General features: G+C 43.6%; 2 protein-coding genes across 11 annotated transcripts in view; one reads left to right on the top strand and one right to left on the bottom strand.

The window, feature by feature from the left end:
* Positions 1 to 25141, bottom strand: part of RECQL5 (RecQ like helicase 5) — a 57240-nt gene that overhangs the window by 17681 nt on the left and 14418 nt on the right. Inside the window, exon 9 of one of the 9 annotated variants that reach the window (XR_003996578.1) lies at positions 11126 to 11228. The exons of 5 other annotated variants lie outside the window; for them this stretch is intronic. Coding sequence is in view for 2 of the 4 variants with exons in the window: in XM_030534015.1 (XP_030389875.1) it covers positions 19694 to 19817 (124 nt within the window). In the remaining 2 variants the exon portion in view is untranslated. Of the gene's footprint in view, positions 1 to 6159; positions 6323 to 7099; positions 7334 to 11125; positions 11229 to 18836; positions 19818 to 25141 lie in introns of those variants that run through there. 3 more of the 9 variants (XR_003996577.1, XM_030534016.1, XM_030534015.1) reach the window with 3 other exon arrangements.
* SMIM5 (small integral membrane protein 5) lies at positions 1338 to 25119 on the top strand. 2 transcript variants are annotated; one of them, XR_003996579.1, is made up of 4 exons: positions 1338 to 1685; positions 11917 to 12073; positions 13913 to 14161; positions 21602 to 25119. XR_003996579.1 is itself a non-coding variant. In XM_030534020.1 (3 exons), the coding sequence occupies exons 2-3, from the start codon at positions 11947 to 11949 to the stop codon at positions 14032 to 14034; spliced, it is 249 nt and encodes an 82-aa protein (XP_030389880.1). In that variant the 5' UTR covers positions 1338 to 1685; positions 11917 to 11946; the 3' UTR covers positions 14035 to 16073. The 2 variants fall into 2 exon arrangements, 1 of the variants encoding a protein (XP_030389880.1); XM_030534020.1 differs by lacking the exon at positions 21602 to 25119 and having other exon boundaries at positions 13913 to 16073.

The raw sequence follows: 25141 nt of genomic DNA, 5'->3' as shown, positions 1-25141 counted from the left end.
AACATTTCCAGTGCACTGAAGGAATCAGAGTGTGAAGGAATGACAACTTGTTCTTCAGAGACATCACTTGTGTTATGTGATCTGTTCCCATGGCTGCGAAGCAGGGTTTGTATAACTGGTTGTTCATAAGATTGGCGTTTAAAAAAAATAAAATAAAAAAATCAAGGTTCTACTGTACCTAGTTAGTTGTGCAACGATCTATATGGCGGGATAGCCTTCCTCAGCCCCACAAGCAGTTAATTTATGCCTTGAAGCAGGAGATTTGGTTATACCCATTATCTCAGATTACATGGTCACAAGTGTCCTGAAATTATCCAGACCTTTAAAAATCCAGCCATAGTATTTGTCTCTCTCCCTGCAGCAGAGAGTTCCACGAATTGACTGACAATTTTTTCTAAATGTAGTCACCTTCCATTTCACTGAGAAACCCCCTTGATTTTGTGTTAAGGGACAGAAAGAAAAGCAAGCACTGATAAATTTCAGTAACATGATGCAAAGTGTTAGTGAAACCCTATCACTGCAGACAAGATGATAACGAGGATGTTCATCAGAGTTCAGTGCCCTGCCTCTCCTTTCTTTATGCCATCTGCTTTTGTCCAGTGAAGAATGTTTCAGCCCCTTATCTCCAACCAGAGAGGGAAGATAAAATACCAGGGAAAGGTGCATTTATGTTAGCATAGCTACTACGTGTCTCTGAAAAAATATTGCATCTCCAGTGAGATACATAGGGAGGGACGTCAGGTCTGCTGAACTAGGGATCCCAACCATTTGGGAGGAGAGGTCCTCTTGAATGGAGCAAACCACCAAGACAACTCAGGAATTAGCTAAATAAAAACCAATTGTTCAGCTAGTTGCCAAATTGCCGGGGGGGGGGGGGGCATCTTATGGGTGCCACACACAAGCAGAGTGAACAATGTATTGGTGGCAAGTAAGCCTCAACACTCCTTTGAGGCAGGTAGGTATTATTGCCCCCAGTATACAGAAGGGTAAATTGAAGCGTCAAGAAGTTAAATGACTTGGCCAAGGTCACACAGAGATATGGAGCAGAGCCGAGAAAATAACACAAAGCTCCTGCCTCCGAGTACCCCATCCTAACCACAAGATCATCCTTCTTTCCTCTTCTTTTCTAAAGGAAATGGCGTTGTCATTTCATCCCTTTATTCCCAGCTTCTTCAGAGAACATAAGAGAACAGTGCATTCCCCATTGGGAGCCAGCAGGAAACTGGATAGCATAAAGAAAGTTAATTGCTTTAACATGCAACTGAACTATTGAAAGGAAATCAATATGATCCCAACCCAGACTACTCCAGCGAAAGCCATCATTAATCGGAACAAGAAGAGACCTCGCTGGCAGGAAGATACATAGGAAGTTTCCAACAAGTGCTGGCACCGTGGGCTCAGCTCTAGACCGTTAGTACCAGTTGCCAGGCTCAGCTTGTGCTCACTTCTCGCCTCCCTCCCCAGCACACATGTAATCCGAAACCTCACATCTCCAGAACGACCAACAACAAAAAAAGCGCTCAAGCAGAGACAGCAGCTGGCTGTCAGCAGCAGAGTGGAGAGGAGCCAAGCGAGGAAAGAACCCCAAGCCAGAGAGGGACAGGATGCGGGGAGAGAGACGTGAAGTTTAAGACGACAGACAAACAACAACAGGAGGTGGAGGACAGTCCCGCGACACTGTTGGGGTAAGGCTGGGTTGTTGCCTGGGTTCATTTCCACCACAGCATCTCAATAGCAGGAGGATTCCGCTAGTCAGCAGTAGTTTAAGCTTTTGTAGCTGTTTGCATGGCAAATTTTGCTCAGCCATTGAACAAGGTTTGCTAGTCTGAATTTGGTTGCAAAGGACACTCGGAGGGGAGGGTGGTGAGAGCCAAAAGCTTTGAGGAGTCAGGAAAGCAGTGCCACACCACCAGAGTTTAAGGAAAGCAACTGCTGCTCACTCTTGTTCTACTCTTATCACATTCTTCGTCAATAACGGTTTGAAGCAGAAGGGAGTAACTTTTAGCTGATTAGTGAGACTTTAGGGCTGTATCTTGTGCTCACTTCTTCACTGGAGTTACATGGGGTGCATGTGAGTGCAGAACTTGGCCCTATCTATGAGCAGGATCTGCCGCAGGGCATTCTTTGCAGAGGTGTTCTCATGTGAGTACTTAGTTTAGCCAGCAGCTTTGGTGACTCCTTGCTCAGTGGGAGCTACCGACTTTGGCAAGCGTATGTCAATCCACAGCAAGCTCCAGCCAGGGAATTTTACCTAGAAGAGCTCCCAGCTGGTGCTGAGTTTTATCCCCTAAACCCTGAAGCAAGCAGAATGCTGAGAAAACAAAACCCATTCAGAGAAACCAGCTTACTGTGCAAATTAATATAAACGTTGTGCCCAGTGGAAATAAAGGGGAAGCTTTTACACAGCTTCCAAATGGAGATCAGCAATGGGAGCAGGAGCAGATTCTGGTCTGCTGTCCAAAACAGCTCTGGCAGAGAACACCACGTCTCTCCGCTCATGTCCTACTTAACATGAGGCTGTGGGGTCTGAGCACATTTTGATCAACAAGGAAGGGAAATGAAAGAGAGGAGAAAGAGCCCCAAGTGCACAAAAATAATCTGGAGCCAGCCTTGCTTCTAGTTACCAAAGCTCCCTCCCACCCCTTTCCTTTACTCGCCATTTCTCACTGCCAAAGATGTATCCCCAGGAGCTCCTCTGTTTTCCCCATCTGAAGCCAATTATTTCTCAATGCTGTTTGGAAGATTTTGTAACTCTGTGCATTGAGCTGACAACTATTGTGTTCTCCAGCTGTTTACAAACAAGCAGGAGAGAGAGAGACAGAAAGCCAGTTCTCCCCACATGTTGCACAGATAGAGGAATGTGAAGGATCAAGTGCTTTCAGGCCCTCCTTTCATTTCCCCTTGGATCCTGCTTATTTGGAAAGGGTGGTGCATCTTACCACTTGCTGTCATGCACAGAACACAGCAGAACCGGTTGTGTAATAGTACAGTAATTACTGGGCCCTCTTAATCTCCTAACTAGTCTGAATTCCAGAGACTCATTAGCGGTTCCTTGAAGGGTCTGTGGTTTACATTTGTTTTTAAACATTACAGTTCAGATGGCTTCCAAACAGAACAAAAAAAGCAAAAGAAAAACAAGGCGAAAAGTGGGAGGGAGAGAGAGAAACAGGTCAAATTTTCCTTGCAGTGAAAATCCTAAAGGGTTATGACTGGGGGCTTATCCAGCAGCAGAGGAGGAAAAATAAGCAATATGAAACATGTGTCTAGAAGGAGGAAGGCAGAGACATGGTTTACGTTACGGCTGTCACGTAGCAGAGAGGCCTCTTAACCTGTATCAGACATGACAGATCTATAGAAAGGCCTTTGCTGAAGGCCAACTGTACAGTGGGTTAGTACACTAGTCATCACCTTAGAAGCAGAGACTTAAATCCAATCAAGTGGGAGAAAAAAAAAGTGATAAAACAATGGATTTTAGTCCACAACACAAACCCATTAACAACTGAGAGTCTGCTCAGGACAGTCCCAGGACTGGAATAGCTCGGGGAGCTGGTAGTCAAAATTGAGGGGTCTTGGCAGAGATGCCAGAGAAGTGCAGCGCCTGCCCATGCCCTTACTTGACACAAACCAGTGCAATCATTCCTCCCACACCATCCATTTCATAAGCCTCACACTTCACCCATCGTTTAAATTGCTTCTTTCAAGAGATCAGAATTAGGTGCTTCAACTTCCTGGATTTTCCAGGTCCCTACAGCTAGCATAGCATCCTGGTTAGGATGGATTCATTCAGTTTCTGAGTTCTGGACAGCGCTGTGCAAATAAGAACCAAGGTGTAATGGAAAGCAGCTAGAGAATGTGTTCCCAATATTGTGATGAGGCACCTGGCACTGAGAAACACCAGGCTATTGGCAGAAAACCTGTTTCCTGAAGTGGCTATTTACTGGGCTTTCATAGACCTGGACACAGACAGTCAAATATAGTACATCTCATTCTGTCAGCTGTCCTTGAAAACAGCTGTTCTAATTACTCAGTCTACTACAGAGCCGAGACCCAAGCAGTAAGTAACTACAGAATGTCAGAGACCCCACTTATTAGTTTCAGATTTATTTTTAATATAGCTTGTCCTTTCAGTAAGCAAGTCACTAACCTGTGCCTCAGTTTCTCTCATCTGTAAGACAGGAGTAATAATAATGACCTATCAAGGCATTTCATTCATTTACGAGTCTCAGATGGGATGTGCTAGAGAAGAGTAGAGAATTTTTAAGAGTTTTATAGAAGTTCCCAACTCAGTGGTCTCAATTATCAACTTCAGACTCCTGGTTGATATTTCAGGGGGTTCAATGCCTTCCCATGATCCTGTCACACATTGAGGTGGTTAGGACAGGACTGGGGCATCTTTACCGATGCTAGGAAACCTGGCTCCAATAAGTGGACAGACTAGACTGCAGGTTATCTTGACTATTTGGGTACCCAATCAATTCTATTTTATAATCTGAAGGGGAGGGCTTCAGATTTTTCAACCTTGGCTGACAAGGTCAAAGCTTTTATCCCATGAAATTGAACCACAATTTACCAGCTTGTGTGCATGTGGGCAAAGCCTAAATTCTCTGTAGTTGGGAAATTTTCTCCTGCCAGTGAATGAACTGTTGGCCTCACTGGTTCTGACCTCTTCTGTTATGGACACAAGACTTGCTTGTGGGCTGTCGTGAAGATCATGTAGTTGATCAACTACAACCACGCCAGCAAAAGCTGCAGTAACAATGTAATATCGCTGGTGGAGTTTCCCTGTTTCTATAATCCCTTTAATCTCAAAGCATTTTGCAAATTTAAACTAATATATAAACCATATACACTTACTATTTAACAGTGCATGGCAACATGACAATAGTTTAGGAACAGAAGTGGAAAAGATCTTATCCATCTGAAACCAGAACAATAATTCAGTAGAGTACAAAGGAGCTACCACCACTTAAAATTTATCCACGACACCACAACTGAACACCTACTCTTGAGAACGTGATCACAACTAGTCAGAACCTTTGTTTTAAGCCTCACCGGGAGGGCAGCACCTTCAGCAGTACAGCACCCCTTTTCACCATGCTGGGGTGGACTTGGAAGATTCCCTGCCAAGCAACCAACACTACCTTCCTACAGCATCTAAGCATTCCGAGGGTGTTTCCATTCTTGTATTGGGCCAAACTCACCCTGATTAACTTGTGGGACTTGATGGGAACAGATCATAGCGCACAATGTTTGTGTTAATGGCTGCAGACAAGAAATCTGAGAAAACATCTTAAAGAAAACATTAAAATGGAGTCAGAGAAGAGTGTGTGACGACGAACTCCTTGCTAGGGATCTTCATATAGTCCTCATTTTCTGAAAGTGCCCCTCTTGTTGAGTTGTGAGATCTCAAATGGCTGTCACTATGAGATGGGAGGTGAAGAGGATGCCGGTCTTCAGGCAGAATCAAAGATCAACATGACTAAGAAGTGCTGAATTAGAACTACATGTGCTAACAACAGCCTTCAACAACAGACTCCTCAAAGCTTCATCTCAGACTTCAGAAAGCAGCAACAGCAAAAGCCTAGAAGGGTTTGCTTGCAGGAGGACACTGAAGTCAATCAGTGGCAGAGCTAGCACTGAACCCATATTTCCTGACTTCTAGTTCTGTGCCCTAACCACAAGATCATCATCTCTCTTGCTCTCTTCCCCTCTGTGCAAACATACATTACGGAAATAGCACCAGCATTATGACTAACCCATGGCTTAGTCCTCAATAAGAAGTTTAGCCTCACCTGTCCTCCCACCCTCCAACACACCTACTTCTCCACGTAGAGGATGAAAGCACAGAAGAAGGGTGTAGCTTGTTAAAGGGAAGGGTTTTTAAACTGTATACATTTCACAGATCATTTATTATTCATGCAGACTGGACCAGCTTAAGCCAGATACCAGAATCTGGGCCCTATGGATAGTCAACCATGTTATGCAGCCTTCGTTCTTGGTCAAGATCCGGTCACCTTACAATGGACATCAAAGATGCGACACACAGAGCTGGTTCTCAGTCCCAAAAAGCTCTAGCCAAAATGTTCAACCTGAGGTGCCTAAAGTTAGGCACCTAAATAAATGTTCTTATTCTCAGAAATGCTGAGCAGCCAGACTTACCAATCAAATCAATAAGATCAGCAGGTGCTCATCAGCTGAAAGTCAGGCCACTTATTTAGGTACCATATGGCTTTAGTCTATTAAAGCAAGTTGGAAAGATTTGGCCTCCAGGGGATTTTTGGCAATTTGCACAGCTTTACCCAGCTGGCACTGCAGGATGAATCTGTATTAAAAAGAAATAAGATAGTACTTTCTAGGCATCACCTTAACCTTAATCAGTAACAACCTGCAAGAGCCCTGAACACAGGCAGTGCCTGGCTGGTTTAAAATAACCTAACCCATGCAGCTGAGCTACATGCACTGCAAACCAAATGGACGTCTTTCTGCATTATTACTGTGCTTGTTCTCTTTCCAAGCAAAACTAATGCCTTGAGCACATGGCAGGTTCTGCCTCCCTTCTGAAACAATATGGAGATCTAAAGATTTGATTTACTCAATTCACTTCCCTGCAGTGTGAATAGGCGATCTGAAGATTTAATCCCATTGGCTACAACACGGGGTTTTGTTGCTTTAAAGAGGAATTTCTCAGAAATGAACAGTCAGAATAGAAGATGGTTGGAACCATAACTTTCAGGCTGCCATGGCAGGCTAGAGGGAATGCTCCAAGCTGTCTGCCGTGAAGCAGTTCAGGGTGGTGTTTGCTTTCATTTTTGTTTAAGTTTCTCTTTTCCTCCTCTCTCCCTCTCCGTTCCCCACCTTTTCTCATTTCTTCTTTGCTGCCTTAGTTACAGCTGCGTGAATGCCAACTCATAATAATAACTTTTACTCTGTGTTGCGAAGGCAGGAAATGTGTGGAAATTCTGATTTTCTCCTGTAATGAGCTCCAAAGTCTTGCCCCTGTTGCCAGAAGAGCACTGGCTCCTGTTCTCATGTTCCTTTCCCAGTGAACATACTACTGAGGGAGGTCAACTGCAAAGAGAGAGACACAGATGGAGAAACTATGACATAAAGAGTTTGATTTGCCCAAGGTTAAACAGCCCATTGGTGGCAGTGCTTACTATAGAATCCAGGAACCCGATTTCCAGTTGCCTTCTCTAACCCCCAACAACATTCTATCCTTGGAAAGTAAACTGCCAGTTAAAGTGGGGGCTTCAAGGCATCTGGGGGACTGCATCTCCAGTATCACACAGAGATCACCAGTGGCCAAACTGGTTTCTTCTCATCATCTGAAATGCTGTAAAGTAACGGAGCGAAAATAACATCAGCTACTTTCCCTTGTAAACTAGAACAGAGTAGTGGAACTGTATCTTCCACAGAGAGATGTCCGTTTTAACAATTATCATTCGCTCTGATCTTCTGTACCACCTTTCACCAGTTACGGCAGGTCTTCTGCAGCTTCTTTGAAAAGCAAGCGTACTAAATGAATTAATTTTTATAACTCCTTTGTGATGTCAGTAAGTATCATCGCCCTCGCTTTATAGATAAGGAAGTGGAGGCACAGAGAAGTTAGGTGATTTGTTCAAGGTCACAAAGTGAATTGGTGGCAGAGCTAGGAATAGAACCCAGTTCTTCCTGTGTGCTAATCTTTAGAGAAAAATCCTGGCCCCACTGAAGCCAGTGGGAGTTTTACCACTGGTTTCGGTAGGCGTAAGATCAAGTGCAAGGTTAGTTCTGAGCAAACAATTTATATAATTGGTAGAATGGAAGATGGACAGACACATTTTTTGGGGGGGAATGGGGAGCAAAGGCAGGGAGGAAAATAAGTGGAAGAGTGAATTCTGAAAAGTTGTTTGGTTCCGTGATTATAAATCCTGAAATGCTGTGAGTTTCTGGAGCTGGCATCTTGGTTAGTAGCGTGGAAAGGTATTTACGCCCTTGGGGTCAACCAGATACTGCAGTTCAAGCTTTCTCCCTACAAAGCACTCAATCCAAGATAAACAAGCAACATTCCCTGCAACTTTTAAACATCAGACTCCTTCAGCCATGATGGTGTTAGGTAACCTGACCAACAGAACACCCATAACTGAGGAAAGAAAGTCAAGCCAGGATCCTGGTCAACCTATATAGAATGAACCCTACATTAAGCCAGACAGTGTCACATCCACACTACAGCAACAATTCTACACTTCACACCAAAACTCCGGAGGCCTAGCTCATATCATAGTAACAACTCTGTCCCCAGCCCAGAGCACGGCACAAAAACATTTCTGACAGACTGTTTCTGTGGGATCTTCTGGGCAGAAAGACACCATCAGGAGGAACAAACCAAAATGTTTCACCTCTAAAGCCATGATCAGAAAGCACAGACTGTTTTGACTCTCCTCACACCTTCCATTTGTTGAACTAGAAATCAAACAGACAGAGACATAAAATCCTATAAAAGGCACGAGGTGGAAGAAAAGCCATTCGTGAAACAGTTTGCTTTGGGCATGGAGATCAATCCTGGAGAGAAATATTTAACCCTGGTTTGTGCAATGGCCACTGTAGCCTATAGGGCTAGCTTACCTTTACTATAGTCATGGCTTTGCCTTCATTCTGCCCTTATTATATTCAGCAGTAATGCAAGGAACCTACAGGCCTGTATCCTATAAGACATTAGCTTCTGTAGTTAGCATCAGGCTTGAGGCCTATGAACTCTGGCACAGGTAAATGGTCCAGTGGAAAATCCCAAGTATTGGGGAGCTGAAAAATAGAGTGTTTAAGGGGAAATCCCACACAAGAGTGTCATAATGATGAACTGATGTACATAACAACAACTGGTACATAAGCTACCGCGCATACTGAACCACAAGGGTGCCAAGGCAACGAACTGACGTGTATGATAATAAGTTGAGATCACTGATATACTAACCTATAGGAGAAGGACACCCAACATTAGCAAGGTAAGGAAATACAAATAAGGAAGAGGGGAGAAATCCCTACTGAATAAGCATCAGACATAGTGGTGTCAGCGTAACATGCTGTATTATAAAAGTTGCATCCCACCCCATGAGCAATAGGAAAAGAGATGTAGCCCCTGGGAGGTGCCAGAATGATGGCCACTGTTGACATAGGGCAAGGTAATGAGGAAGATCATTACTAACATTTCAGGTTGGTCTGCGAGGGATGGTGTGAGTGCAGTATATGGATGTTCAGAGGTACATTTTGTAGTATCTCTATCTACCGTTCTGGGCTGGAGTGTTTGTGACTGGGCTAAATGTTAATAAAATGATTGGTAAATATAGAAGAGTTCCTATAGTGTGCGTGTTGCAACTGTGCACATCAGGGCTCCTAACTATAAAATAATTTGAATAATACTGGGCCTGATCTTGAGACAAAAACCCTTCAACCCTCAAAGTGATAACTGGGAACTCTTAAGCAATCTATAGATTATTTATTAATCACATTGATCAGGCTACATCATTTCAGGTTATAAGGCCACAACCGTGCTTCACTGCACTGGGCAGCACTCTCCCTACTGGACCTGGCCTTTTTCCCCCTGCCCCTAAGAACCCATCTGATTCTGACTCTTCCCTCTCCAGAAACTCTGTAGCCTTGTTTTTAAAAGAACAAACCTTTGGATTGCTTCCATGTTCAAAATATACTGTTTTACTTGGCAGTATAGTAGTTAAGCCCAGCATGCAAAGAAAGAGCCAAGATTTCTCCCAAGTAATTGTTCTAAATGTACTGAAGGCTGAACCCAGAGCATCCACTGGGCAAACCAAAAAGTGCAGCAGTGAATTGGTTGGCTTATTTATGAAGCATTTTCTGTATCTCTGTTTGCTTTATGTCACCACTAAAGGCAGAAATTAACTGCGACATGAAGGACTCCCATAAAATAGTGTCAACTAATATAATTTAAACAAGTCAGGAAATTTCAATTGAACAATGGCATGAGAACCTTAACTCAGACAGGGGTCCCAGCAAACACCAGGCGTGCACCACGTTCTGCATGCGTCTAATAGGCTGCATGCTTCTAAGCAGCCTACGCTACTGGCAGGCACAATAGCTTGAATAACTGATGATGGCAAAACTTAAACTCAGTTTTCATACTATATATGCTACAACATTAACGCAGTTGGACACCTTTCAGGATTTGTCTACATGGGGAGTTAATCTGGAAAAACTATTCTGGAATAACTATTCCCAATTAGCTTCCTGCGTGGATGCTCTGATTCCAGACTAAAGTGACTTGTTCCTGTTTAGCTTAGGGTTGTCTAAACAAACATTTGACTTGCAGCATGCTAGGATGTAAATCTACCCCACATTAACCTGTTGTGCACTATGTGTCTATGTGAACCTGACTAAGCCACTAACTGTTCCCTTTCGTGCTTTGATATACCCTGCTTTGACATGGGAGTAGATCAAAGCACATTAAGGAATGGTTAGTGCAGAGGCTACACAGACTCCTATAGCACAGCAGGCTAGTGCGGTGCAGTTTACACCCCAGCCTGCCGTGAAACTAAATGTTTAGGTAGACAAGCCAACCTGCTCTGAAAAGCGGATTATCTTAATTCAGAATAAGACACTCATTCTGGAATAAGGAGCATCAACGCAGACAGTTAATCAGGAATAGTTATTCTGCTTTAAATTCACACCCTCCCTTAATCCAAATTACATTCTCAGCATAGGCCAGCTCTTAAAAACAGCACCCGATATCACTCTCCAGCAGCATTGCAAGCTCATCCATTTGTAGATACAAGAAGTTTTTGCTCCCACAAAAGTGCAGGCTTGCAAATATTACGGATAGAATTGAATTGGTAGCTTTGAAAACGTTGCCCTATATAACTTTATCAACAGTATTTTCAGCTCCTGACAATAAGTTGCCTTTTCATACTTGATGGAATTACAAGAGGAATGCAGTAGAAAGAGAGTAAGGATCATCTACACTAGGCTCTAAAGTCAAATAGATCTCCATGGCATTTGTTTTCCCTTCCTCCCCTCCCCCTCCATATACACAATGTGCGAGAGTCTAAATCCCCTAGTCAGATTATATGTCACTACATTACTACAAACGTGTGGTCAAACAGATCTATATTTATCTTACCAGGTACAAAAGTCACAGTCAGCTCTATAAACTTAAAGCATTCATGTCTCCTAAGTAGATGTGGATCAGTCAAAATTCACAATATCACCATACACCACCAGCCCTGGAAACCAGAAATGTGACATGAGTATTACACAAGGGTGCTATGATAATGGAAGCACTCACAAGGTGGCTTGCTGCTGCTAGAGCTACAAGAAACCTTAAAAGGGAGCGTGTGTTGCATTACACAGGGGAATACAATTTCGTATACAGAATGCAGCATCGTGTGCATGATTTGGGATACACATTCTCAGGTTAGCAAGTGAAAGTCAGCTTATTTTCGGGAGGACATGAGCTTGGACAGTTGAAAAGCAACGACTAATTTTTCCCTTTGTGGAAGATGTCTGGCCAAGGACTTGGTCAGCCATCAGCCAGCTTGAATGTCATCTCATACATAGCAGGCTGAGAGGGGACACCATATTTTTGTCCTTGCCCAAATGTGAAAAGTCATTTGGCTTTTTAAAAGCGGCGAAGCGGAGCCCAGATGGAGCACACACCCACAAACTGATCTGATACAAAGCCAGAGTGTCAGCTAGCTCCAGATTTGAATAAAAGCAATGTCTGGATATGCAGATAGTTAAAATCCCTCCTCCTTAGCTATTGGGAGCAAGGACTGAGACCGGATAAACGTGTTTTACTTGTGATCCCAAATTAGCTCCCTAAAGAAGGCTGCTCGTTTCCCTAGCGTTAGCAATATTGACAGTAAAAAGCTTCATGCGCACTCTCTCCTTCTTTCTTTGGCTTTTCTCCAGCGTAACACAACTTGGACAGTGCTGGCCAGGATGTCTTCCGAAGGCTTTCTGAAGGAAGTACAGACCATTGGTGAGAAGTTCCTGCTTAAGCTCCAGAAGCTGCCCAAGGCTGAACCTGTGGAGATAGTGTCATTTTGTATTATCCTCTTCTTTATCGGTAAGTACAGGGAAGAGTGCTAGGATCCTATGGGCTTGTTGTTGTCTGAACCTCTCAGATCTCATAGGCTGGCAGGCTGTGCTGAGGACTTTGCTGAAAGCAGGTGTGTTCTGCAGCTGTTCTAAAGAATGTGATTCTCCAGCTTATTTTCTCCCACAAATCCATTCCGATTGAAGTGAATTTTAGCACTCAGGATAGGATCAGACCAATGGCCCTGAAGAATTCATTCCTATTTATGTACAGAACATATAGCATGGGGAGCAGCAGAGCAAGCTTTCCCCATATCATCGTCCCTGAACACTGATCTGGAGGGAAGCACTCCTGCCATCGCTGTGAGTAAATCCCAGAGTCACATCATGTGTAAATGTTTTGAGGAGTAGTAGGAGAGCGTTTGTGAAGAATGGTGTTAGTGTATCTTGCCACCAGCAAGACACTCAGGTCTGGGATTGCCCCCCATTACTGCTGCAGAAAGAGTGCCTCCCCATTGAAGAGGTTAGCTCATGGAGTCACTGATGCTGGAGGAGGGGAAATAAACAGCTGTCTGGGTCAGATGGAGAAAGTTTTTTTAAAACAGTGGAAACGTAGGAAGAAGAAAGGCAGGCACCCTTGAGTGAAAGGGAGAGGGGGGAGTTTGCTCCCAGTTTGAACGCCATGGGGAAGGGCGTGTGTCCACCACGAAGGGATCCCTCCCTCAGCTGGAATTTGGAAGCAGGTATATCTGCTTCTCATAGACACAACTGGTTTTCGCACTGGATCTGGTTACCTGGCAGCCTGTCAATGAATTACACTTAAAGGAACAAACGCAATGGGTGTTAGGAAACACTTAACGTATAACCCTTATCTCTTCCAGAGAAAGGTAATAAATCCCATCCCCATCTTGACCATCATCTCTAACAGGATCCTGGCAGTTCAGCTCTTTGTTTTTAAAGGGAACCCTCCTATGTTGGACACTACATATAGTTTGGACAGATAGTAACTGGGTGTTGATGGTGGCTCGTGAAATACAGGGGGTCAGACTAGATGATCTGAGAGTCCCATCTAGCCTTAAATTCTATGATGAACAAAAATATAAGCGCCTACTAGTTTACCAGTTTGGAAGAACCCCCTTGCCCCCCGAAGTTCTGAATACCTGCTATCATGTTCCATTCTATGCGTCCGATGAAGTGGGCTGCAGCCCATGAAAGCTTATGCTGAAATAAATTTGTTAGTCTCTAAGGTGCCACAAGTACTCCTGTTCTTTTTGTTGTCATTAAAGTCACTTTTCTTAAGAGATGGGATGATAACACTGACTTCACGGACAAATCCCAGCTCTGGTAACTGTTCCCTGCATACCTTAAGATTCCCCCTGTAATTTCATCTGAATGGAACACTGTTCTTCACTTTCCACCCTTTAAAGCCACACAAGACAACACAGCTGATGCACTTCACTCCAGAGGAGGCTGTACTAAGAGGGGTGAAGGGATTCCCATTAAGCCTGAAGCCCCAGGCCGTATGAGCACATAACTTCTAGTAATGGCAATGGGAATTTTTCATGTGCAATTACTGCATCACAGGACCCACAGTCTGGAAAGTATTTTAAGATCCTTTGGAATTAAATGTGCCGTATAATGTAATTATAAATGTTACTCTATAGCTTTAAGGTTATTCGCTCACGTATTGATAAACCAGCGTTGTTGGGTTTTTTGCCGTAAAGTACCATCTCTACCTTCCCAGAAATAAATCCAACATTTACAGCAGAGCTTCCAGGAAATTCTGCCTCTTCAAGGCACTGCAAAGTTGGTCTGTTTTTATTCTTGTAAGATCTTTTCCAAAACCAATACTCTTCATTTCTCTCTCCAGTTACCGTGCTGTCGCTGATGACCCTAGCCTGCTGCTGTTGCTGCTATCGCTGCTGCTGCTGCAATGGAAGCCCTGAGCAGAGAGGCAGGAAGATCCAGATCCAGCCAACTGCTCATGTGTGAAATGCATCAGGAGAAGACAGTGAAAGAGGACATAGGCAGCCACTGTGGCTGAATCGCCTGGGAATGACCCTCTCTACACTAACCTTCTGAACGGGCTGGTGGGAGTGAATGAGAATACACTGCAGAGGTAGGGTGAACAGATGTCCTGTTTTTAAAGGGACCGTCCCATTTTTGGGGGACTTTTTCTTATAGAGGTGCCTATTACCCCCAACCCTGATTTTTCAATAGTTGCTATCTGCTAACCCCATGCAGGGGAGGAAAGTGGATCATAAGATGGAGTAGGTTGTTCTGCAGTGATCAATGCCTGGGTCTGTGATGTGGCCACATAGGTAACACTATTCTCACATCCTTGTCTCCTTGCCATAGAAAGACACAAAACGAGACTTTTCCCAATGTGAACATTGCAGCTGGGCTGGCAGAAAATTCCAACAGGCTCTCTCTTTGTGAGCAAAGAGCAGCAAACCAGACAAAGACCACATGCAGACTGCCCCAGGGTTAGGAAGGTCCCCTGCTCTCTTGATAAATGACCTAATCCAGTGAGGTGGTGCTGGGCACTAGCAACTCTGACTGTCATCACTGGAGATATCCATTACCAGCACCCCTCAGGATCAAGCCCAAAGCAAGTATGGCTTTTCCTTCCCTGTCCTACTCTCTTTAAACCCAGGAGTAACAGAGTATGTGAAATTTAACAGAGCCATCCACTCAGAGCACAACATGACATGATCTTTCAGCTGGCATGTTAGCTCAGAGACTCGAAGTACATTTGGCATCAAATGCTCCCTGCTTTTATTTTCTCAGTGTTACAAAGACAAGAAAACTGCCAAAGAGGAAAACAATTAGACTATGTGCAATATCCATCATACACTGAAGGATGAAGGCAAGAGGGGAAAACCCTAACACAAACTGTTTTGTTTGCTTGCCCTGCCGGTAATCATTTTTTTAAAAAAAAGTTTTTTATTTAGATCCTTCTCTTCCATGAAAAAAAGAGTTGCCTTTTCTGCATATTGCAGGGTGAATGTTCAGTACAGTGCATGGGGCACTGAAGCAGATGTACAAATCCCCATTATTATTCATGGGAGTGGCATGCCTAGCTCCCTGCACTAAATCGGCCAGTGTGTAGTTTATATTAATGGCAGCAAATGTTTAAGGTATATTTATACACACATGTATCTCAGAGAAAGAATATACAGTGAGGGCAGTGTTAATTCAGGACATATATGCAGCAGCTGAGAGACGGCATCATGACAAGTGGTGGAGCAAACTGGAGCCGAGCAAACCGTACCACTAAAGTTAACAAGTGCAAATAAATACCTTTTCAACACTGCAGCCACTGTGTCAATTTGGTTTACATTCCAGTGAACTTCAAAAGGAAGTTACATGTGTGTAAAGTCTGCAGCATTGGGCCCGACATTTGTAATTAAGGGTAGGAAAGGAGAAGAAAAACGACTCCTCTTTCTCAGCAATCCGTTCGATAAAAGGGGTTTAATGTTTAAAACTGAAAGCAATTATGCCACAATATGAACTGATCACCTTTAAGAGAAATTAAAAAAAGCCCATTTGGACTTGAGAGTGTAAACAAATCTTCTTCTACTCGCATTTTGCATTTTTACTACGATTGAAACAGCCAAATGGACTAAATATACATCTACAGTGCCAGAGTTCAACTACGGTGCGCTGAGTTACAAAGCTTTGAATATGGTGCTTTTTTAATGCTTGCTGACACTTCTGTAAAAAGAGGCAATCAAAAGAGGAAAAATATTTAAAATAATCCCTTAGCTAAATTACTAAGAGCACCCTAGATTATTAACAATATCCTCTGTGTGTGTACACACACAATCAATCAACTGGTTTACTTTTCACCACTTGTGTTGTTTAGCTTTTTGTTCTTCACTCTATTAGATTTGTCCAGTTTGCATCCGAGTTCATCCTCATACTTTGGAACAATTCTGGAAGCTGCCAACAATGCAGAGGAATGTTTAGATTAAGAAAAAACAACACTGCGGCATTTCAATTGTGCAAAAATAAAATGTATTATAATAAATAATGGGGATGGTTTGGTTTTTAAGAGAATTAAAACTGTTGGACCTAACTTGACAGGGGCCATTAAAAGTTAAATAATAATAATGCTCCACTGCTATAAGCTAGCCACACACAAAGAATAAAAGTTATATTTAGATTGAAGTGCCCAATCTTTCCATTTGGCTGCCACAATGCGCATGGTAGAAGCAAAATTTTGCATCTCCTAACAAAGGAATTGGGACAGCTAAGCCCTAGTGTAGTACCAGTTTAATATAAAAAACTTCCATACATCCGGTGCACCCTCCCACAGAAGATCTCCAAGTGTTTTACAGACATTAGAGAGACAAGGCAGGTAAGGCAATATTTTTTACTAGACCAACTTTTGTTGGTGAAAGAGACCAGCTTTTGAGCTTCACAGAGCAATTCTTCAGGTCTGGAAAAGGTAACCGTTATGTTACAACTAAATACAAGATGGGACAGATTGTTAAACATAAGGGGTTAACACTGAAGGTGTTGTGAAGGTTTCCTTGGAGGACCAGGGCTGACACGTCAGATATGAAATGAACACTCTGCGAAATGTATTCCCCACAAGTAATAGGGTATTTTTATCCAACAGAAGATATTACCTCACCCACCTTGTCTCTCTCATATACTGGGACCAACATGGCTACAACAAAATTCCAGACATCAGGGGACTAACCCTCACACTAGGTACATCTGTGGTTATCCCTGAGGCATAGAGATGTTAACTGACTGGAAACTTGATACATCCTCACTTATAAGGATGAGCTTTTTGTTTCTGAGTTAGTTAGAAACCTAGACCTAGATGCCTGTGACCAATGAAACAGCACCTACTTCTTCCCTACCCCCAGCCAGGCAGTGGCTGTTATGGAAACGAACAGGATCCTAGCAGGAACAGTTTCACCATCATGGAGCTGCCTGTGCTAATGCAGTCATGGTGGCTGTCACAAGAAGGACACTGCAGTGAGGAAACTCACCTGGAGTGACAGTGAGTACTTGGGACTGCTACAAGCAAGCCCATATTTACCAGCCCTTATCTACACAGGCATAGCAACAAGGCTTAAAATACTGACCAAGAGCAGTAAGCCCTCGTCCAGACTAACCCGCGGCATCGGCGGGTTAAAATCGATTGCTCGGGGATCGATATATCGCGTCTAGTCTGGACGCGGTGTATCGATCCCCGAGCGCGCTTACATCGATTCCGGAACTCCATCAATCCGAACGGAGTTCCGGAATCGACACGGAGAGCCGCGGACATCGATGGAGCCCCGTCCAGACTGGTGAGTACCTCGATTTTAGAAATTCGACTTCAGCTACGTTATTCTCGTAGCTGAAGTTGCGTATCTAAAATCGATTTTAATTCCTAGTCTGGACGTGGCCTAAGAGGAAGGCCCCTGTCTTATCTCTACCACAACATGTTCCTGAATTAGCAACAACTGGGAATTAACAAAAAGAAAAGTGAGGGATAGAAAGAGAGCAATAGGGAATTTAAACACTCGCTAAAGACTGCCTGAAACCAAGATCATATTTCAGACCAGGGGAACGGTATCCTACCAGCAGGTGGCATGGACACCCCACCCCGCGAGGAGACAGCTACTATGGGCTCTGTTCTGCAAAGTGCTGAGGTACTACTTGCTCTTTAAAGCATGCGAGCAGTCCCCTCAGAATTATTGGGATTACTCACATGCTTGAAATTCAGCAGATGCTTAAGTACATGGCTAGATGGGGTCTAAGTCCCAGTGCATAGAGAATTTCAGGAGATGCTGCAAATCCTAGTTCAACTCACTGAATTTCTACGGTTTATGATTGGCTAATAAACACTGGACCAACTCCACCTGCACACCACACATACATATATCTAGTCTCTTGGCTTAAAATAATCTACAGATAAAGTGGATGAGAGCCCACAGGCAGATTTACCCCGCGTGGTGTTGGATCTGAGGCGACTCCTTGCTCATATAAGAGGAGAGGATTTTTTTTTAAGTCCAGCAAGCACAGGCAGAGAATAACTCTCTTCAAATGCAGAAGTTTTTGTAAACATGCAACAGCTGGAGTTAGCATGGAAGCAGGAAATGCAAGATGCAAGTGACATTTGCTTTAATCTTCCAGATGCAGCTGTCATAGTTTTCTTGTTAGGCAATTTTCATTTTGGTCAAATGGGGTGTGGTCACATATATTTTACATAAAAGCTTCTACTCGCCAGGATTAACCCTCCCACTTTAGAGTGCTAAACTGACCTCAGTTAATGCAAATTTTGATCAGCCTGTAGGATCTGATGGTGAGCAACAAGTTCACCTCCCTGCCCCCCACACACACCTTGAGCCCTCTACTTGTGTCATCTTCCCATTCCACTTTAAGAAAGCAACAAAGAGTCTATTTGATTATAGCTATCCCACAGTGCAACTTCTCTGTAAGGGACTACTCTGCCTGTACTGTTACAAATTGATGATGATACTGATTGGAAGTGTGGCCTTGTTTGACACACTCCTAAAAAGAGAGGAGTAAGGCCTGGTCGACACTTGAAGATTAGATTGACTATGGCCTTGGCTACACTGGCACTTTACAGCGCTGCAACTTTCTCGCTCAGGGGTGTGAAAAAAACAGCGCTGTAAGCGAATCCCCTCGGCGAGATGGAGTACCTGCAGCCCTGGGAGAGCTCTCTCCCAGCGCTGGCGCCGTGACCACACTTGCACTTCAAAGCGCTGCCTTGGGAGCGCTCCGTGGCAGTGCTTTGAAGTTTCGAGTGTAGCCAAGCCCTAGGTTATGCAGGGCTGTGAAGGGGAAAAACACCTTCTCTTCACATGGGAAGCATCCCCACACTATGGCGCTATAGTGGCACAGTGCTGTAGCTGTGCCACTGTAGTGTAGACATGCCCTTTGTTTCTAACCTGAGTTTGGGATACTGACTTCTGTACATAAATCAGAGATTAGAGCCAAATCCTCTCCCCCAAGAGTGAGGTGGTGAGCTACCGCTTGACCCAGCAGCTATAGGAACTAGCAGGTCCTCTCAAGTATCAGTAAGGTTTTTTGTTGGAATGGATGCCTGCAGCAAGATGCAGGCATGGAAAGGAGGAAAGAAAAGATGTTTGATTCAATCAGTGTCATGTGGAGACCATAAAGCAAAAAAATCAGTGGGATGAATAATAGAGAGGATTGTTTTGCATTGTTTCCTATGACAGTCTCACATCATACAAGTAAGACTTACAAGACATTGAAATGTTCAGAAATATCCTTTGGAGTCAACACAGCATCGAGTTAGTACATTGCATCATGATGGGATGGCATACATGGCCAAATTCGGACCTGGTGCATGCATATGCAACTCAACTTTACACCACGTCTGAACCTTATCCAATCAATTTGGCCCATGGTCAGAACAAAGTTTTAAAGGCAGCAACTCTAGGCCTCTACCAAAGTGATGAATGTTTTACTCCTTTGGGGAAAAGGTTCATATTGCCAACATACCACCCCCTCAGGCTCTCACACTGGCTGGTGCTTGATTAAATAGATCAAGGAGTAACAGCATTGAACAGGGCCACAGCTTTTAATCACAAGTCACACAGACTTCAAGGACTGAATACGATACCTACCATTTCCCTCCACTACCTTTCCAGCAGGACTACTGCAATTCAAACACACAGACACAAATAAGGCTTGGGAGTGGCTGAGTCATGGGCAAACCACATCTCTGAACTGTACAATCAGACAAGCCACAGATAAGCCTCACCACCCTTCCAGAAAGTCTGCAGGGGAGACACAAAACATTGCCACTGCTGTTAATAATTTACTAAAGTACAAACAGGCAATTCCCACAGAGATTCCGCCCTTCCCATGCACACTGAAGAGGGACCTCTCAGCAGGCCAGAATCTTCTGCAGGACCTGCAGAGAAGGCACCAGCGGCAGAAGGCACATACGCTACATCCACAGCAGCTTCAGGTAATAGTGGAACCATCCACAACTACTTCATTTCAAGGCTGACTGCATTCAGAGGAAAGATGGCAGCTTTGGGGTATCCAGTCAGACTGTGTTTCTTCCCTTGGGCTTGGAGGAGACCTATTTTTGAGGCTATCGATGCTGTCACTACTTTAGAGGGCGAGGGGACTTTCCCAGAGGGTCTGTGTGAAGCCTTCTCAGGGGTGAACTATCCAGACAGGACCTTTGTCACTACATGTCTAACTCTACATGCAGAGTTATAAAGGACCCTGTTAAAATGATCTGCTGTGATTCCAAAACCAAAGCATTACCCAAATACTTTGGCTGCTGGAACAGAAGTAACAAACAGCAACTGGAGTGTGTTTCTGAGATTCTAGCGGGCCTCGCTTTGTGAGGGTGAAATTAACTTCACACTGTCTAATCCCTTTCCTTTCATGCAGTATTAAGGGCAGAAATGCAAGGGAAGGGGGTTAGTACAGGTATAAGTAGACTGAAATAAGTCAGTGAGGTGTTGTCTCCCTCTCCTCCACTCTCTGTATTAGGTCAGGATAGCAGTTGCTCTGATGGAAGGAGGAATAATCCAGCCATCCTTTCATTTCTCACTGAGATGTAAAAAGCAGGGAAGCATTAAAGCTTCTTGCAAAGAGATGTCAGATGTTATTTTAATAGTGTAACAGTATGGCTGTGAGCAAGGCAACGGGCAAGATGGTATTGAATGAGTAAGTGTGTAGAGCCTAGTGAGACTCCAGATTAAATTATGTCAATAAAATAAAATAAAGATATTTTAGCTGCAGTTTAACACCATGCATTACTGCTAAAGGAATGTTAAGGTTTGGGTCAAAAATGGGAGGAAAAGCTAAAACTAACACTCTGTACATAACTACACCTGCAGGAGGAGAAATGTTTGCCTGGAGGTATCTTGGCTGTTCTAATTCCTTATCTTTTTGTATTAAATGACAAGAGGGTTTAATCCCTCATTTGATAAATGTGCCTGAAGAACAGATTGCTTTTGCTATAGGGGTACAAGAGCATACTTCCCTGTCTGGTGTACTCCCATGACTGAAGAGTCTAACTTTTTATTCTAAAAGAGCCACATCCTCAACTGCTGTAAACCTGAGTATCACACTGACTTCAGTGGTGCTGTCTTGATTTACCCCTGCTGGGGATCTGGTTTAAAACATCTTCTGCTCCGACAGACTTGCTATGGTCACTGATTTTTATTATATTCCTTTTACATCCAGACCATACAATCCTTATACTGAAGATTCTGACAAAGCCATGACTGTAGCTGCACCAGCAGACACTGCTAAAATATTGGTAAAATAAAACCCCACTGCTGGAATAATTAATCCCTGAACAGAATTTTAAGGGCAGAATCTTCTCTCTTCTCTGGCACAGACCACTAGACAGTTCTTCGGTGTTCTATATTCTGTTCATGTTCACGGGATTGGTTTATCTAAAGAGTGATTACACCTTTTTAAAGAACAATGCTAGTAAGTGTGTAAAGGGTGTGTGCGTGCATATATCTGTTGAGGAAGTAGAGAAGGCAGACAAGCATCAGACACTCATCTGGCTTCTCCACTCTAATTCCAGCAGGGGCGGACCAGCATGTCGTCCTCAACACAAGCGGCTTCCCCAGTTCTGGAAAACTTGAAGAGTTGCATTCTGACAGATGATTGGGCTCTTGCAGGACTACTGGTGATTGGGTCATTCTGCACAGTCTTCATTGCCCTCCTCTTGTTTGCTGCCATCTTTGGCTGCTGCTCAGCTCCAAAGCGTAAAGCAAGTTGCATATAAACAGCAAGGACAAGAATGGGGCATTTCAAGAACACTACAACCAGGAAAGAATTGTCTCATCCACCAACTGTTTGATCAGGTCAAAGGGAAGCTTCATCTTTTATCCTTCTTGTATGGTTAATTCTTCACACGCAGACTTGAGGCACTCACAATCTGACAGCCCATTTATAAGATTGCAAGGCCCTCATGCTGTTGTGTACTCAACTACCTTGACACACAATGCAATCTCAGTTCAGGACCATGTGACCGGACAAACCTTACAGTCAAGATATTTGCTTGCCTGAACTTTTCCCTGACAAGGAAAATTACTGGGTTACTGACATTTTGAAGCTGGAAGACACCCTTGAGTAACCCCACCAAGGTAGCAGCACTTCTTTTTTGCCCCATATTTAGATGGGGAAGGAAATAGCCCCCAGATCAGAAGCTCATCTCGACCCTTCAATGTGAAAAGCTTTTTCATTAAAAGAAGCTGATGCAACGTTCTTTTGCTCTGATTACATAACAACCTAAAATAACGTGCATGCAAGACAATCCAAGTGTCTCTCTCTCCTCCTTTCGTTGTAATTTAGGACCCCACAAGGTCAGGGTTTTTGTTGTTTTGGTTTCTGGAGGTTTGTTTGGTTTTTATGAAAGTGGGGAGAAAAACCTATTAGTTTAAAATAAAAAAAATGGATAATACAAAAACGTGACGTTTCTTTGAACAGTCTCTTAATAAAGGTTTCCAGGTAGTAGCAAGTTACAGCAGGCAGCAAACAAACCCAGGGAGGGGCCCTGCAGTGACACCTGCAGTAAAGATCACAGTAAGATTCTACCCTGGGATGAGATGTGGCATGTAAAATTTCAGGGGATAGTGGGGATTGGTGAAGTTTGGGAAGGGAAGGTTTTGAGGCGGTTGGGTAAAAAAAAGTGAGATTTATAATTGGAAGCTACTTTCAGCCTTAAATATAGAGTGGTCAGCATCTGCCTCCCCCCTTAACAACAGTGCAGCAAGAAAAGGGTGGTTTTACTTTTAAATGCCCCCATGGAACAGAAGAAACACTATTTCCTTCTCCAATAGTCTCAGCTAAAGAAAATCTATTTTTTCCAGGTAAAGTATTATTACATGGGTCTGTCACATACAAAGTTCCAGAGCACATACCCATTGCTTTACTACTGCAGTGGAACAACACCAGGGAGAGTCATCACTATAAACAACAGCCAGGCTCCCGTCACTCGAGGGTGGGAGATGTAAGTCAAGATGAAGGAGCAATTACATGAACCTTAACTAACCCAAGTTCTGGTACTAACACGTACCCTAGAAAGTCCTGCTATAACTACTGATGGCTTGTGCAAAATTAGTTTGGCAGTCTCAGTTCAGTTCCGAGTGCACAAGTGTCCATTGCAAACCAGCTGCGACGAAACCCTTGCTAGTAATCTCAGCAGAGAGATCACGGAGTAATCAGAGATGGAAGCGAAGATCTCTTCACCCCATAGCTATTAAAAAGGACTTCTCATTTCAACTGGCAACAGAGGCAGCCAGCTGGCTACTCTAAGTATGACCTAAAGGCATGCAACAGCAGCTGAAGACTGACTTAGCTGCATAAACTGACCAAAATATTAGAGCATGCTGCCTCACAACAGACACCTAGTGGAACCACCTTAACTGCAACCAGTCAAGCATTGTTTCAAGGGCATGCCAATTATTCTGACATTTAGGCCAGACCTCAGGGCAACTGGTAAAAATCCTTCAGAATAACCTGTTCAACAGGTCTTGTTCTCTGTCAAAACATGACTGAAGGCAATGCCCTCACCAGGACTCCAGCAATGAGAAAATAAATATTCCCATTTCCACACTGAATCCTGACAAAACCACCCTGGATGCAGAGCCACATGATGAAAATGGATCCAAGGCTTATGTATAAGGGAGGATAGCCATTTCCCAGTTTGTAAACATACACTGCTCTCTTATTGGGAAAATTAAGGTCTTGCTGTCTCAAACTAGTGGCACATAGTAATTTGTTACAATTACAGCCTTCTCAGATTCATAGTACACTATTTGTAATGTGTATAGTGGTTACAAGTCTGCATTTAGGTTCCTTGACTTGGGCGTGTGCGTGCTATGGGCTTGATCTTGAAAGGTGCTGAGCACCCTAAACTCCTGTTAAGGACAACAGGAATTAGGGACACTTAGCATCTTGCAGCATGGAGTTCTTTTGATTCAGAGGGAAACATTAAAGCTAACTGCTTCTACACCAAGATACTGGGCTTTAGATCATGCCTTTCTTTACAGGAGAGATGATGTGGCAAAGTCAAAAATAGACAACTGGAGCGTCCAGTGTGAGTTAGAAAATAGGAAAAGTTGCGCAAAGAAATACTGCCCATTCCCTTTGATTTCTTTAGCAGAAAAATGCTGATGCTGCATGACAATTCCATGTGGTAGCATGGGAGGATGTCATGGTCATACAGTAGCCCCTTCCCATAACCAGATAATCAATATATAATGCTAGGTGCCAATTTCACACTCTGAGGTCTTGGTGGCAATGGGCACCCCATTGACAGGAGCTGGAGAAAGATGAGATGCTCAGAACAGAGAAGAGATTATACTGCATGTGGTTACATAAGCCACTGAACCAGCCAGTCTCAGAGGCAGTGACACTCAGATACAGGGTAGGTGGCCTAAATCATCAGTAGAAATAGCCAGCACCTTATGTAATCTAACACAAGGGCCCCTGGTTTCTGCAATGCAGAACCTGGTGCAGAATTCTGCAGCAAACTAGGAATTCCGGGGTAGCTTCATGTACACTTACAAGTAGAGTGTTTTAAATATGTAAATGCAACTTTTGGCTATTTATTTTAATATTAAGGTCAGTTTATTTTATGCTTCTCTCTGATTTTCAACATGCTGCAGATTTCTGCACTGGCAGCAAACAACTGCCTTGCAGAAGCTGTCATATGGGAAGCTGGAGGTTTTAACAGGAGACAGTTGTGTATTTTGGTGCCTGGAAAGCAGGTGGGCAGATGATGGGGTTTGTGCACATAACATAAGAAGGGCCATTGGTTTGACCCAATGTGGCCAATCTAGCCTAGTACTTTGTCTTCCAGGAGTAACAACGAATTAAAATGAAAACAGGCAGTTCACACCTCTTAGAACTAGTATTTCTGACAGTCTTCCCAAGTCTATAGACAGCACTGCATCTGTTACATTCAGTTCACAATTTCCACTAAAACTTTGAGGTCTAGAAATTTAAGTTTTTCCACAGCATCATAGTTACAGAATACACTGGCAATAATGGTGCCAAAGAGGGGAAGAGTAGATTAATTCTTCCACCCCTCCTGCTATCAATCCATACAAGAGAG

The sequence above is a fragment of the Gopherus evgoodei genome, chromosome 15 (genome assembly GCF_007399415.2).
Source record: "Gopherus evgoodei ecotype Sinaloan lineage chromosome 15, rGopEvg1_v1.p, whole genome shotgun sequence".
In the NCBI taxonomy this organism is placed as follows: Eukaryota; Metazoa; Chordata; order Testudines; family Testudinidae; genus Gopherus; species Gopherus evgoodei.
Note: the sequence above shows the minus strand (reverse complement) of the source record. Positions and strands in the feature narration are given on the sequence as shown.

Bases quoted from the DNA above. Each gene is read 5' to 3' on its own strand.
- SMIM5 (XM_030534020.1), top strand. From the start codon at position 11,947: ATGTCTTCCGAAGGCTTTCTGAAGGAAGTACAGACCATTGGTGAGAAG. The intron at 12,074-13,912 runs GTAAGTACAGGG...TTCTCTCTCCAG, and splicing joins TATTATCCTCTTCTTTATCG to TTACCGTGCTGTCGCTGATG.